At 39.2% G+C, this 16,200-nt stretch overlaps 1 protein-coding gene across 4 annotated transcripts in view; it reads right to left on the reverse strand.

The window, feature by feature from the left end:
* LOC149580113 (enhancer of mRNA-decapping protein 4-like) overlaps positions 1 to 12,273 on the reverse strand; it is a 94,445-nt gene extending 82,172 nt beyond the window's left edge. For 3 of the 4 annotated variants that reach the window (XM_089789297.1, XM_089789289.1, XM_089789280.1), the window contains exon 1: positions 11,254 to 12,264. In XM_089789297.1, the coding sequence (XP_089645423.1) occupies positions 11,254 to 12,066 (813 nt within the window). In that variant the 5' untranslated portion in view covers positions 12,067 to 12,264. Of the gene's footprint in view, positions 1 to 11,253 lie in introns of all 4 variants that reach the window. The other variant, XM_089789272.1, reaches the window with a different exon arrangement.
* Positions 12,274 to 16,200: the final 3,927 nt, after the last annotated feature.

Genomic DNA, 16,200 nt, shown 5'->3' on the forward strand with positions numbered 1-16,200 from the left:
TGGATTATCTTGTAACTGACGTCTCATTATTGTACTCTATATATGCGAGAGAGAGGTGTTGCATGTGGTTATTCTTTGATGCAATGACAACGATTGTTATTTTTTTGGGCTTTTGATGAGTGAGCTCCTAGCTGCATGATTTTGATGCATTGAATAAAGTTGAAGAGGAAGACCTGTCAAAGTTGACGACATTGAAGAAAATCAAAGAGCTAAGCTTTTCTTCATTGAATATTGATTTGATTAGTGTATGTTATTTTATAATTATGAAGATGCAGAAAGAAAATAATGGTTTCTCACCAGCTTAAAGGGAAAATATTTTATGATCATATTTCTCATATAGATCATAATGTTTTTAAAATACTATGTTGATTTTCCTCTCTTGGTTGCAAAATGCAACAAGATGTATTAAGATGAGAATGTTGCTTTCCATCCGGAGGGAAATGTTTAAGCTTGAGAGGGAGATTTCTTTTGCTGGTTTCTAATGATCAAAATAGTCCTTAATTTCAATCCATTCAATCTCTCTTTGTTGCAGGATGCAACAAGAAAGGCAATAGGTTGCTTTGGGAGATATTAGCTTTAGAGGGAGTTTCATGATTAAGAGGGAATGCTTATGAAATTCCTTTCATTGTTATATGTGCTTGTGATGCTTATGCTATTTGTAAATTTGACTTAAATGGAACTAAATCTTATTCTGTTACATCTATTTCTATTCTTGTGTGAATAAATGAGATTGTAAGATCACCTATGATAACTCTTTCACTATGCGATAGTGAACATCATGTTGAGAGAGTCCATGATGTCATCACATTGAGAGATTCCGTGATGGGAGTTGGATGTCATGTTGAGAGATTCCATGACAGTTCACGTTGAGAGAGTCCGTGAACAAAGGCTTAGCTGTAAGTCTTGCAAATCTTTTCATGTTGAGTGATTCCATGAATATGATTGCTTGTTATAGGATTTCATGTTGAGTGATTCCATGAATATGATTGATTATTATAGAGTTTTGAGTGATTCCATGAATATGATTGATTGTTACAGAGTGATTCCATGAATATGATTGATTCATTATTACAAGGGTTCATGTTGAGTAACTCCATGAATTATGTTTTGAATACATATGATCAGAATCTATTATTGACATTTTTTGTTGCAGCTTTGTGTGTTTGTTCAGCCAAAGATCTCTAGGGAGTGTTGAAGATGTTAGCTGCAATAGAGATCTTTATCTCTAGAAATATGAAGGTTATTACCGTTGTTGTTACGTTCCGCTGAAAAAGACACTTAAATTTTAATTTGTAATATTAAATGTAAATGACGTGTATTTCTCATTAATTAAGGCATGAATATTCAATGAATTGTAATTTATTATAGGAGTTATAGGAATCTCAAGAGACCTTTTAGTTATAATATGAAGAGTTTCCTCTACTGTTATATATTCGCATCAAGCGATAGGCATTGTACACTTGAACATTTCATTATCAATAAAGATATATTTTGTTGTGTGGCTGGGTTTTTCCCTTCATTCTCGAAGGGTTTTCCCAGGATATTTCTGGAGTATTTGTTTCAGTTTTATATCTTTCCTATAACCGGTTATCTTCATTGATTTCTAGGCTCAAGTTTCAACATGAACTACCTATAGGGTGGCTTTTCTTCTCATCATTCCTTTGAGCTAGCCTAATGCGAGAAATCATATGAGCAATGCATCAGTCCAAAGCTAGGTGATTAGGGTTTGGAGGGTTTGTTATGCGTCCTCTCGATGAGAAGAAGCTCTGGATCTTCTATTGATTTGTTCCTAATCAAGCAGAAGACAAGGATTCATGTTGTGAAACAATTCTTCATGAAAGCAATTCTAAATCTCTGAGAATTTCTAATTCATAATCAAAGATCTATATCTAAAGGAAGGATACATTTAAAAGAAATCACAGACATATTTAGAGCAAACAGTGGTGGAGAACATCAAAAACTAAGGCTAAAAGATTGATATGCAAATCGTGAAAACAAGTCAGAAATAAGATCAATTGAATTCAATACAGAGTGAGCACTCAAAAAATGTTGAAATGGTGAAGAACGCGATCAAAGGTGGCGAAGACCTAAGTTGAATTGACAAATCAAAACAATCTGAACATCCATGTCATCAAGTTGAATAGTCAAGTTACCTTAGGAATAAGACCTTTTTCACGATCGTCAAATTTTACAAAGATCTACAGACGTCGCTTTGTCGCTTTCCTAAGTTGCACAAGGAATAACCAATGCAAAATAGCAACAAGCTGACACTTGTCCACGGGACCCTATTGAGGTAGAACCTTCTTTGAATCATGCGCAGTATTGAGTAACATAATGTTGATCGTTGGATCAAAAAAAGATCTACAAAGGTCGTTGTGTCATCATAAAAAGATGCCCAGTTGATAATTTATGCGACAAAGCGACATGAAGGCACATGTCTCAATGGGCCCATTACATTCTATAGTCGTCAGACTCTCCAAGCAATGAATTACTACCATCTATCTGCCACAATGTGCCTAATTGGAAAGTAGACCCACGTCGCGAAACAAAGAGACTTAACATCGTTTTATTACCACCATCAGATCGGAAAAAAGATCTACGTTTGTCGCTATCTCACTATGTAAAGTTGCATGGAAAATAATCATAGCGACATAACAACGAAAAAGTCACGTGTATATGGAGGGACCTGCAAAGGAAGTTATAAAGGGAGGCTATAATGTTTTAATCACGATCTTTAATTTAAGATCAAAGGCCACAGTTCAAAGATGCAATGACCGTTGGAATATGAAATACATGGTTTTGACACGAAACGAAAGAAGATGAACAAAATAGTGATTTTCTACAAGATTTTATGAAGATTGCAGGAAGCTAAATAGTCATCGCGTGTTTTCAGAAGCACCATGGATTTAGAATCACTAATAGAGAAGATGTCAGGTGTTCGTATGATTCGATAATTGTATATTTTATCCTCTTTTTATTTTGCGAATATTGCCCTGCTGAATTGAGAGATGACAGAAAACTATAAATGTAACCTTATTTGACAATACAAAGGTCTGCAAACTTGATGGTGAATTGGTCTGTAATTTCATTTACCCTATTTGCTTGTCATGTTTTGTGGCACATTCTTAGATTAGTTTTGCATTGAAAGTTGAAGGACAATTATATATGATCCTATGATAATCAGATGGATTCCATTTCACTTTGATGTTTATAGTATAGGTGATTCCATTTACTCCTTTCATGTATGGTTCTGCTTCATCTCTTGCTGGTTTCATAACGTGTTAGATAGTTTCATTGGGAAATAAAAGATAAATGTGTATGAATCTATTAGTTGTTAATTGGATTCCACTTCATTCAAGGCTAATTTTTAAAGTAATTCCATTTGCCCTCATGTGTATATCTCTTCATTCCTCTTCTGCGTTTAGATAGTTAATTCTACATTTAGAATAGAAGTAAGAGTCAGAAATCTCAAGATAGTCTATTACAGTCATTCCATTGGGTTTGATAGGTTGTCCAAATCAATTTTGCCCGAATTGTTTGTGCCTACGAACAATTTGGTTATCCTTCACTGCTCTTAGGTTAAGAGCTTATAATGTCAAAACTTCTTATCTCATAAAAACATATTCATTGCATATCATTGCAAATCATAGGGAGTTGTACCTAGTAATTCAGAGGGCAATGATAAAATACTTACACTGACCCATTTGTTGGTAAACATCCTCTCGTCTCTCCAAGCATTGGGTATCAACGAGTCAGGTTATAAAATCTAATAGAAGGACAAACTGTTAACCAAAACAGCTCTATATTGATCACCCATTTTGATAGGAAAGACATTAAGGTCTACTACAGGGATTTGGTGCAATTGCGACAAGGTGGATCTCTAGAGGACTTCATTGATGAGTTTCAACGAATTTCAGTGATGGTCCCGAATATGTCAGAACAGCGTAAAGTAATGCTATTCACTAAGGGTTTACAGGACAAATATAGAGGTTTGGTCAAGCTCCTTAAACCAAACACCTTGGATAATGCTATTAAGATCGCACATGATCTAGACTCACCTTCTTTGATACTACAGCCACCTAAGAAACCCTATAAGGGGTCTACTCCGTTCCAAAAGAACAAGAACCAGCATAAGGCTACCCCTCCCAGGTTGGACTTTGAGACACAAAATGAACTCAGGAGGAAGAAGCCATGTTTCACTTGCAGGGAGCCATGGACACCGAATTACAAATGCCTTGGCAAAGGCAAAATACATTATGTCGAGGTACTCTCACAAGAGGAGGATGAGCAGCACAAGGGCAGTGATGTTGATGGCAGCGATGAGGAAGAAAGTGAGGAGCAGACACCTAGAGAGAGAGAGAGAAGGGATCCACTCCAGGACAGTCTCCTATCATAGCTTCCCTTTCCAACGATCCCACGGGTCACCCCTTTCGCTTGAAGGGTGTAGTTAGAGGACAGTGTATTGTGTGTCTTTTAGATACAAGGGCATCACATAACTTCATAAGCCTGCGTTGGGTTTCAAAGAGAATATTACAGATTGATTACATACCCAAGTTTGAGGTTAGAGTGGCAGGAGATGAGAGATTGAGGTGCTCAGGGAAAGTGTCAGGACTTCCGATTCACTTTGAGGACTTTGAGGCAGATTTTTATGTGGTTGATTTGGACGGATTAGATGCCATGTTAGGGAGACAATGGTTGCAAACTATTGGCAGGTACACAGTTGATCTTGATAAGATGCAGCTGGAATTCTTACAGGATGGCCGACAGGTGATCCTCAAAGCTATGCCAAAGGGTGAACCCAGGTTGATTTCAACCCACAAGATGGAGGCTATTATGAGGCATGATGACATGGAGTGGGCAGCACACTATTTCATTTCCTCTAAGGCTACTTTAGACTCAGGGCAGCAGATTCATATTGACATTCAGCTGGTGCTTGATAAGCACAAGAAGGTTTTTGAGGACATACCTCTGAGCATTCCCCTAGATAGAGAGTTTGAGCATATCATTGAGTTAGAGGAGGGCGCCAAACCCGTCATCACTGCACCTTATCGTCATCCCAGTCAGTATAAAGAGGAAAGAGAAAGGATGATTAAGGAACTCTTAGACATGGAACACATCATACCTAGCTCCAGTCCCTTTGCTTCTTTAGTCGTTTTGGTGAAGAAGGATGGTACTCTTTGCATGTGTATTGATTATCGTGCTCTAAACAAGAGGACCATCAAGAACAGGTACCCTATTCCTCGCATTGATGAGTTACTAGATGAACTACATGGGGCAGTGCATTTCTCGAAGATACACCTTAGATCTGAAAACCAGTAGATACGGGTTTGCAAGGTGGATGTGCATAAGAGAAATTTCTGATGTCACTATGGACACTATGAGTTCTTGTTTATGCCATTTAGGCTCACCAATGCACCGGCTACATTTCAGTCATGTATGAACCATATTTTTAAAAAACAATTGCGCAAGAGCGTGTGAGTATTTTTTGATGATATCTTGGTTTTCAGCAAAACTTGGGTGGAGCATCTACAACCCCTAGATGAGGTACTTAGTATTATGGAGAAGCACTCATTGTTTGTTAAGCAGTCAAAGTGTGAGTTCGGATTACCGAGATTCTTTACCTTGGTCACGTGATTGGTGCAGATGGGGTGAAGGTACGTACACCAGGAAAAGATACAGGCAATCCTAGAATGGCCACCTCCGAGGAACGTATCAAATTTGAGAGGCTTCCTCGGTCTTTGCTCTTATTACAGGAGGTTCGCTAGAGGCTTCTCTCAGACAGCAACTCCCCTCATCAATCTCACACACAAAGGGGCGTTCAGGTGGATCGATGATGCAGAGGTGACCTTTGATAAGTTCAAGAAGGTGATGAGCACATGCCCAGTTTTGGCACTTCTTGATTTCTCTCGCCCTTTTGTCCTAAAGTGTGATGCTTCAGGTAGCGGAATTGGCGCAATTTTGATGCAAGATAGGCATCTGATAGCTTATGAGAGTAGGAAACTCAAGGACGGTGAGAGATTGTACTTTGCCTATTACAAGGAAATGTTAGCCATTATGCATGCTTTAGCCAAGTTTAGACAATACTAAGTGGGGGGCAAATTTACAATTAAGACAGATCACAACAGCTTGCGATACTTTTTAGAACATAAGGATCTTAATGAAAGACAACAAAAGTGGGTCAGCAAGATTTAGACCTATGATTTTGGCATCGAGTATGTCAAGAGTAAGAACAATATAGTTGTTGATGCTCTTTCTAGGAGACCTTCAGTAGTAGAGTGTTGTGCCATTTCCAAGATTTCAGCATATTGAGTATTCTAAGAATACTCAAGTGTGTCAGATCATGGATGGGCAGCTCCAAGACAGCAGGTACAATGTAATTGATAATGTGATTTTTTATAAAGATAGGATCTATCTCGTACCAGAGTCTAAGCTCAAAGGAAAAATTATGGAGACTCTTCATGATGCACCATCAGCCAGACACCCAGGTTTCTTCAAAACCTATAGGGAGGTCAAGGAAAGATTTTCATGGAAGGGACTCAAGGATGATGTCCTTCAGCATGTCAAAGTATGTCGGACTTGTCAGCTAAACAAGTCAGAGCACGAGTTTCTAGCTAGATTATTACAGCCTCTTCCTATTGCAACACAAAAATGGGAAAGTATCTCCACGGACTTCATTACAGGATTATCGAGAGTGTAAGGCAAAGACTCTATTTTTGTAGTTGTGGACAGATTGACTAAGTTCGCCCACTTTTTTGCTATAACGACAGATTGGTAGACCTCTTAGGTAGCCGAGTTATTTTTTTCGAGAGGTTTTTCATCTAGATGGTCTCCATCGAACCATTGTGAGCGACAGAGATAGCAATTTCTCAGCACTTTCTAACAAGAAACTATTCAGATTAGTAGGTAAATAGTTAATACCCAGCACGAGTTACCATCCATAGACGGACAGGCAGACTGAGATAGTAAACAAATGGGTGGAGGGTTATCTCCAGAACTATGTATTGGAACAATAGAGAGCTTGGTTAAATGGTTACATCTAGGGGAGTACTGCTACAACTCCTACCACATGTCCATCTAGATGACTCCATTTCGAGCTCTCTATGGCAGTGAACAATTGTCGTTCGTAGATCTAGCTTTACAGGACAATAGGGCACCACTAGGTGGAGATTGGATACAGGATCAGCAGGACATTCTCAGATCTCTTCGAGAGAACATTCTACAGACTCAAAATCAGCAGAAGATGTATGTTGACCACTGTCGGACAGAGCGAAGTCTTGAGTTGGGTGACATGGTTTACTTCATCTCCAACCTTACAGGCAGAGCTCCTCAAAGAAGAGTGGGTTTGAAAAACTTCAGCTTAGATTTTATGGTTCCTATCGCATTACACGAAGGGTTGGGGAGGTTGCTTATGAGTTGGACTTACCAGATGACAGCAGAATTCATAACGTTTTCCACGTTTCTTGCCTCAAGAAAGCGGTTGGTCAGCATGTAGTACCCTCCATTGGATTGCCACCACTTGATGTGGAAGGGAATTGGTCCCAACAGAGGTGATTGAGATCGAAGAAAGGAAGCTGCGTAACAAGTCCATCAGGGAGTATCTAGTTCGCTGGAAGAACTTGCCATATGAAGATGCCACTTGGGAGGGCGAATCGATTCTGCAGCATCCGGCATTGGGATTGCTTGAGGGCAAACAATCCCAAGAAGGGAGGACTGTAATGTCCCCTTCTCCGCACTATACCTTATGGTGCTTTATTGGTCTATCTTTCCATCCGAACAAGCTAACAACATTTATTTTGAGGATGCCAGCCAGTCACAGGAGTCTATTTGATTTCGTTGGGGAAATATTAAGTGGGAACTTCCTAAAGTTAAGTCACTTTATTTTGTAAGTTGATTTATAAAGTTACTTTATCATTTAAAGTCACTTCATGACAAAAGTAACTTAAGTGACTAAAAGACAAAATTGGCTTTATCCCACATTGCTTAGTTATTTGCATCTTCCCTCACATCGAGGTTATAAAAACAAGGAGCTACATTGGGATTTAGAGCATGAATATAATATTATTGAAAAATGACAAATGGTTGCTTGAATGTGACTCGGCACACTTAATGGATGAAACCCCTTGAGAGAGTGGAGGAGCTGGACGTAGCCCCAGCAACTCGTTGGAGATTTTTGTTCAGAATCAAGTACAGAGATTGGCAGCCTCTAGCATAGCTAAGAATCGGCACTCAGAAGTAAGTATCCTACGTATATACCTTAGGAGAAGACTGCTGTTATTTTACTAGGGTTACTAGGGTCCCCAGGTTAAGATATCAGACAATACATATGACGGAAGTTAGATGGTGGACCATACCATCCCATGACCTCTAGATACATCCAGGTTCAGTTAGCAAGAAGGTGGTGAATGGTACCGGGAGTTCTACCTGGCAGCAGGAAGGAGCCAAGACGTTGAAATTACAGTGTGAGGGTAGCCCGAATTTACGACTTACACATATCGAGTGTTGCGGAAGTGACTGGAGGCACTGGTAACCAGCAAGGTTGGGAGCACACTGGACGGTAATCTGAGTTCAGACTGGTGAGCAGTCATACCACCCACGGCAGCATCAGGGTACCAGGCACACGGCAGTAGCAGTAGCAGCTAGCCACACAGTCTTCCACATTGCGGGTGGGTTACAGTCAAGCGTCCACGGCTATAGCAGGTGTCAGTATTATCTGTTGTGTCTTTTAATTGATATCTACATTTCCAGCTTATTGTTCATGCTAGGAATCGTTGTGTGAGGCATTCCTAAGTTAATTGATATTGCAAACTTGTTTTGGATTGGAAACTTGAAGAAATCAAATCTTTGGCTTAAGGCAGTTTAGAGTCCTCTATAATAGCTGAGTTCCTCTTAAAGTATTTCTATGTGTTATCTTTGTGATCTCTGCCAAACTGCAAAAAGTTAAAGTTGGGACAAAACCAAGTCATCACACTTATTTTACACATTCAGTTAAACTACTCCAGACTACTGCTGTACGGGTTTGGGTCTTACAGCAGTCTAGTTTGCACTGAGAGCCTTTTATTTCAATTTCAAGAAAATCCACCTGAAAGAAGACTTTCTGATTATCGTGAACACAATTCATTGAAATCCATCTAACTGGAAGATAAAATAAATTACTACTTCCACTGGAGTCTACTGAAAAAAATTGAATTTTTTTAATTTCTCGTGTGTAGAGAAGGAAATTGCAAATTAAACAACAGAAAAGACAAATGATAGTGGGATACATCTGGCAGAAATTGGACCACATCGCACATCATAGAGGATAAAGAAACAAAATCTTTAAATGCCACTAAAGCTGATACAAGTAGAACTCCATGCACCCACCTACATGGGAAGTAATGGAAGGCATTATCTATTGAATTGTTGAGAGCAGAGGGTATTCGTAAACATGAAGGCCACTTTCAATCTAAAAGTTAGGGAATAATGAGTTGCTTTCATCAGGTGAATTGCATATGGGCACCCGAAGAATATTTTTCAGAGCCATTTTGAGATGGAATTGCAGGCCATCAAGATGATAATGGAAGAAGAATACATTGGCTTGGCCTATAAATACAAAAACAAATTTTGACTAGGTCTTTCTGTTCATGACATGGCTGATGGTGTTGGAGGACACCGACAAGGTGTAAGGAAAGCAGAAGCTTTTCTACGGCCGAAATGGAGAGTAGGCATATCCCAGTTTTTAAATATGTTAATGCTCTGAGGGAGCTTAAACCAAAGGGTGGATGCTGGTCAAGGCTATACTACAAATTCAATAGTCCATTCCTACCCCTTCTGGTTGGGGATTGGACAAGAACAAACATGCAAAAAGAGGCCAAGTTGCTATAAGTATTGGGTTACTGAAGGATTTGATGGTCTCTTCCCATGCCACAGGAAAGGAGGGAACTAGTGTTGTGGTGGTCACACAACAATGAAACAAGAAGGATGAGAAGTAAGAAGTCTAAGTCATTCTGGTTTTGTCAAATGATTATAGTATGCTTTTTTCCACCTATTCTAATGCTGACACATGGACTTGGATAGCGCTGTTTTAAACAGTTAAGGGATTCGATGGGTAGATCCAAAATTTTGAATATGTAGCATCTCTTTTGAATGTGATGTGTTTGGATTATGTAATCCCTTCCTGTGGCATAGGCATGACTCCCTTATGCCAAAGTTACATATAAAGAAAAACTATAAAGCAAAATTTCCTACCTCTGGTGACAAAGCACACTTCTCCGCAATGTTGACATTAAGTAAATAAGGAAATGTGCGTAAAGGCATGGGTCACATTTTTTGTAATCAAATCAAGAAAACAAAAATCAATATTGAAGGCATAACTTCAAAATCCTTAAACTATTACATGTGAAGTGTGTCAAATTGACTGAGGACTTTTGTGTAGGATAGGTTACGTTGGCAGCGCAAAGAATTGGTAGTGGTAGATTACTCAATATTACATACCAACATACTTTTCAGTGGGTTCGATGATAATCCTAGAATTTTTTATTGCAGCTCCAATGATTAGCAGTTAAGATCATCACAACAGATTAAATTCAGTTCCAAAATTGGATGTGGTATATTACTCAATATTACTAATTGTCTTTAATGGAACATAAGTTCCAATGTTGGACGGGGCATATTACTCAATATTACACATAAACATGTGTTTCCGGGAATTAAACACAGTTCACTGTGCAAGTCAGACTACTTAGACCATAAATTGTATGTGAAAAGTGACATATTACGCATTTATGCAATGCAACTTCCACAGAGATTTAAACTAGCAACTTCAACAAAAACCCCAGTTAATCATCTCTTGAGCTCTATACATTTGAGTAATTCCTAAAACTGGATAAGGTAGGCTACTCATTTAAATTGTCTTGCAAGGATTTGTACCTGTAATCTCCTATAAAAGCCTCTAATATTTACCACTTGAAGTCATCCAAATTGAGCAAGACCTAAATTTGAATATTGTGAATCACTTAATATTTCACTATACACATGCAATTTTCATGGATTTGGATATAAAACTTCTTACAAAAGTCTACATTATTTTCCGCTTGAAGTCATGGCGACTGGGTGGTAGAACACAATAAATACGAAAGAATTTTCGGTCAATATTACTAAAGTGTTGCTGTAAACCAAAGTTCTAGTAGCTTGTTTCTAAGCTCGTAGTAAATGTCATTGAGAGTGTAATAATTAACTCACAAATAAAACTAAGTAATCAGAAAAAATCAGGAGTACCTGGGTGTGGCCGCGAAGCAACGCTCGCAGTGCAGTATTGATATTAAGAATCCTGATGGTCCCTGCTCGTAATCCATAGCAAATGTAGGTTTGGTTGACTGCAATTTGCCGTCCGACTACGAGAAGTGGATCGGAACTATAGTTCGTAATGGGCGAAACCTCGAGCTGCGGCTGGGCCTCTCCGGGCAGGTGATAATCAATATCATAAACCACGTGCTCTCCCACCAAATGCCTGCCGCGCGGAAGCTTACCACTGGGCAGCCTGCTAGGTGGGGGCTGTGGCGGAGCCGTAGGAATGGCGGGCGCCAGCGCCGGGGGAGCAACAGAGCTAGCGGTCATGTGACCGTGGGTAGCGCTAAGGGCGGCCGGCGGCAACTCAAGATTTGACGGAAAAGGCAACGGCAATGGCAAAGGCAAAGGCAAATTACTATTGTTTGCATTGTTATTGTCGGAATTGTGAGCGGTCAGAAGGGCCATTAAGCGCGCACCGTCCAAAGGAGGGCTTGCGATGGGGGAGGGCAGAGGCGGTATAGAGGGCTGTGGAAAACCAGATTGGTTTTGTAAGCCGGTATAAGGGCGAGGATTCGGCGGGCTAGGGTTAGGGTTATAATGGTGGAGATACTGCTGCTGCTGTTGCATTTGAGGCTGCTGCTGTTGTTGAGCTGGGAAGGAAAATGAGGCGGCGGAATAAGGAGGGTACTGAGCTGGTGGGTATGGAGCTGAAGGGGACGGCATCGCGGCATTTGAAGGGCTGCCTGGCTTGAAGAATTTCTGCATGTCGAAACCACCTGCTGGTGCTCCTGCCGAGCCCATTCTAGGGCTTTTTCAAGTGGTTTTCAGTTAAGGAGTTATGGGATTTTCGAAACCGCTCAATCTGAGCGACGGCTTGCCATGGTTGTGTTGTGGGAGTCTGGATTCTTTCCTCCTCTGGAAGGGGAAAAAAATTGGGGAAGAATGATGCGAATTTTTTATTGATTCATTGGACGCGAATTGTTTATTGATTAATTGGACAAAAATAATTGTCAGGAATTTTTAAATAATAATATGATGGTTTTTTTAATTGCTTCCTCTTGTTATTCTACTTTTCAAACGCGACCATTTCTAATGAGCTGGAGGAAACGAAAACGAAGTAGTAGAGTGGGCCTCATGAATGACAAAAGTTGGGTAGTTTGTGGGGCATGTAACGGAAGAGAGAAGGAAATCAAGAAGGGGGTGATGTGGATGAGTGTAGAGGGAAACAACATTTTTTTTTTCTAAAGATGGATCAATTTAATATTGTATATATGTAGAAGTTTAATTAGGAAAAACAATTAGTATGTTTTTTTTGGCATATATTTTATGTCATGTTAGTGAGGTGCATTGGTGGGTCATATGATTAATGATGTTATTTGTGCAACAATGATCTAGAGAGAAATAATCATTTCATTAAATCAATTGTGCATCTACTTGTAAGAATCCAAAATCTTTCTATTATTAAGGTAACCAAGTTTTATTACCAAAAAGCTCGTATTATGTTTTCAATAAGGAGAAAAAGCAAGAGCCAAAGGGAGAGAAAGATGGAGGGATAAGAGGAGGAGTGAGAGAGATTAGTAAGAAGTAGAATCATTGGATAGAGATCAAGAGGAAGGAGGAGGTGGAGATGGATATTGAGAGGAGAGAAAGACATAAAAAGAGATTGTGGAGGGAGGGAGGGATATGGAATAGATCAATGTATAAAGAAGGAGAAGAGGGAGAGATGGAAAGATAAAGATAGAGATAAGAAATGTTATATTGGGAGAGGTAGACAGATGGAGAGAGATGTAGTAATAAAGATCAATGGATAGATAATGAGACCTAAATAGAATGAGAGATTGAAGATTAAATATGAAGATATTGTGTGTGTGCATGGGGGGGGGGGGGGGGGGGGGGGGGGGGGGTGTGTGGGTTTGTTGACATTACAGTTAGGTTTGTTATTAGTGACACACACTTATTCAGATTGTAAGTATCTACCAAGCATATTGTACAGTTAACAGAGTTAACCAAGCATTTCAAACTCTACCGAGTTCTACAGCTGCTACCAAATTCAAGGGATAGTATTCAGTTTATGTCAAGCAGTTTCTACCATGATAATGATCAGCGATGTAAACCAAGCTTCATAAGGCTTACCGACTTGTGCAGTGCTTACCGAGCTCATAGTTACAGCAATGTGAATCCAGTGTTGACCAAGCCACTCGATGTTAACCAAGTGATTCAATTTATACCAAGCTTGTAGTGATAGCATTTGCCAAGTTTCACAGTATTCATCGAGTCACCAGTACAGACCGAGTTCAGACTACTTGGAAGTGATCAGTATAGACTGAGCTTCTACATCTACCAAATGCATGATGATGTCGAGCATTGACTGTGGATGTCAAGTATCAGAACCTCAATGAGCTAGTCTTCAGAACCTGAGTTCCTACAGTTGGGTCGACTTTGTGTATTTTGTGTAAACTTGTATTGTAGCTAACTTTTTTTATTTGTAAATTGGATTGGTATATATGTAATGTATTGTATCACATCCAAAATATAGAATGAAAGTAATGTAACAAGTAGAGAAGAGCAGAAGGGCAAAATACAAGGCTATAGCAATATAAGGAGCAGCAAAGATTTATCTATCACAGGAAGGTGATCATTACACTCAAAGGAATCTCGTTCAGCAAACCAATTTGCAGATCAGAGATTAGTCACTGTTTCATCCTAACAAGTGGATCAGTTAAATCCTTTCACAAGGTAGACTTAAGAGTCTTTTGTAAATCTCTTTACCGAGTACATACTTCAGCGTATGTTTGTAAATCCTTTTGCAAGGTGGACCTAGCAGTCATTATTGCTCCTAACAAGGCAGATCATCAAAAGTGATCATTGTAAGCCTTAAAATGCCAACTTTATACTGCAGTACTAAAGCTTGTGGGTATCATCCCCACCCTAGTTTTACTTTCTATTTAGAAAGTTTCTAGGTCACCATATTGTGTGTCAAAAGTGTTGTGAATGTTTTAATGCTTTCAATTATTCATGCATGCAATTAGATCAGAATACACATGAAGGATTAATTGGTAATTAAGGATTAAGTTTTATTAGTTATTGATTCACCCATCCCCTCTTAGTAAATTAGCCTATCATATATATTTCCAACAGTGGATGTGGGTGTGGGTGTGGGTGTGTGTGTGAGAGAGAGAGAGGGTGGAAATTTTCTTATAATTTTATTGTAAATTAATTCGAGAAAATCAAATGTCCAAAAGTTTTTAATATGTTAGCTTTTTACTCTACTTTCTTCGTATATTTTTTCTAATGTGTTGAATATTTTTGATGTGCTAGAGGAAAGGAAAACACAATATTAAAGTGGGGCTTATGAATTAGTAAGTTGAGTAGCTTGTTAGGCACGTAATGGAAAAGAGAAGGAAATTAAGAAGGGTTGATGTGTGTGTTTGTGTCTGTGTCTGTGTCTGTGTGTGTGTGTGTGTGTGTGTGTGTGTGTGTGTGTGTGTGTGTGTGTGTGTGTGTGTAAATATATGTGTGTGTGTATATGCATGTGTGTGTGGAGGAGTGTGGGTGTGGGTGTGTGTATATGTGTGTGTGGGTGTGGGTGTGGGTGTGGGTGTGGGTGTGGGTGTGTATATATAGGTATATATATACACATATATACATATACGTGTGTGTGTGTGTGTGTAAACCTAGCAATCACACCTTAGTTTGCAATACAGATGTTGAATAGGTGTGGAAACATAATTAGAGAAAAGTCTAGTCTACTTTTTAGGTATATTTTAGCAATGTAGATGGGGTGCATTAGTGGGACATTCAACAAATGAAATTATTTGTGTAACAAAGATCTTAATGAAGAAATTTTCACTTCAAATCAGCTATGTATACACTTGCAAAGATCCAAAACCTCCAAATCATTAGGATAACCAAGCTTCATTACTAAAAGCTTGTGCAAAGATCAAATGGAGGGATAGAAGGGGAAGATTGTGTGAGAGAGGGGTAAGGAGAAAGAACTAGTGTACATAGATGGAGAAGAAAATAGAGGTGGAGATAGAGAAAAATATACATTTAAGAAATGATGTATAGAGAGCGAGGTAGACAAATGGAGAGAAACAAGAGAAGAGAGAGATTTGGATAAATAATGAGATATAAATTGAGGAAGAGATGGAAGGATAAATGTAAGGATGTGGATATGGACAAGGATATAGGAAGAGAAGTAAAAGAATAAAAGGATAAAGAGAGGGAGATGTGTATAGAAATAGAGGAGGTAGAGGAAGATAGAGGTAGAGATGAGGATGGTGGAAGAGGGAAGAGGGGGAGATATAGAAAGTTGCGTAGCTTGTTGGGCATGTAATGGAAAAGAGAAGGAAATTAAGAAGGGGTGAAGCGGATGTGTGTGCGAGTGTGTGTGTGTGTGTGTGTGCACGTGCGTGCATGCGTGCATATACACATATATACATGTGTGTGTGTGTGTGTGTGTGTGTGTGTGTGTGTGTGTGTGTGTGTGTAGACCCAGCAATCACACCTTAGTTCACAATGCAGATGTTGAAGAGGTGTAGAAACATAATTACAAAAAAATCTAGTCTAATTTTTTAATATATTTGTGCAATGTAGATGGGGTGCATTGGTGGGACATTCAGTAAATGAAATTATTTAACAAAGATCTCAATGGAGAATTGTTCACTTCAAATCAACTATCAACTATGTGTCCACTTGCAAAGATCCAAAACCTCCAAATCATTAGGATAACCAAGCTTCGTTACCAAAAGCTTGTGTAAAGATCAGACGGAGGGATAGAAGGGGAAGAGTGTGTGAGAGAGGGGTGAGGAGAAAGAACTAGTGTACATAGATGGAGAGGAAAATAGAGGTGGAGATAGAGAAAAAGATACATGTAAGAAATGATGTATAGAGAGAGAGAGGTAGACAAATGGAGAGAAACAAGAGTGGAGAGAG

This window comes from Cupressus sempervirens, chromosome 1 (assembly GCF_028749045.1).
Source record: "Cupressus sempervirens isolate cs-2001-9-10 chromosome 1, ASM2874904v1, whole genome shotgun sequence".
Taxonomy (NCBI): Eukaryota; Viridiplantae; Streptophyta; class Pinopsida; order Cupressales; family Cupressaceae; genus Cupressus; species Cupressus sempervirens.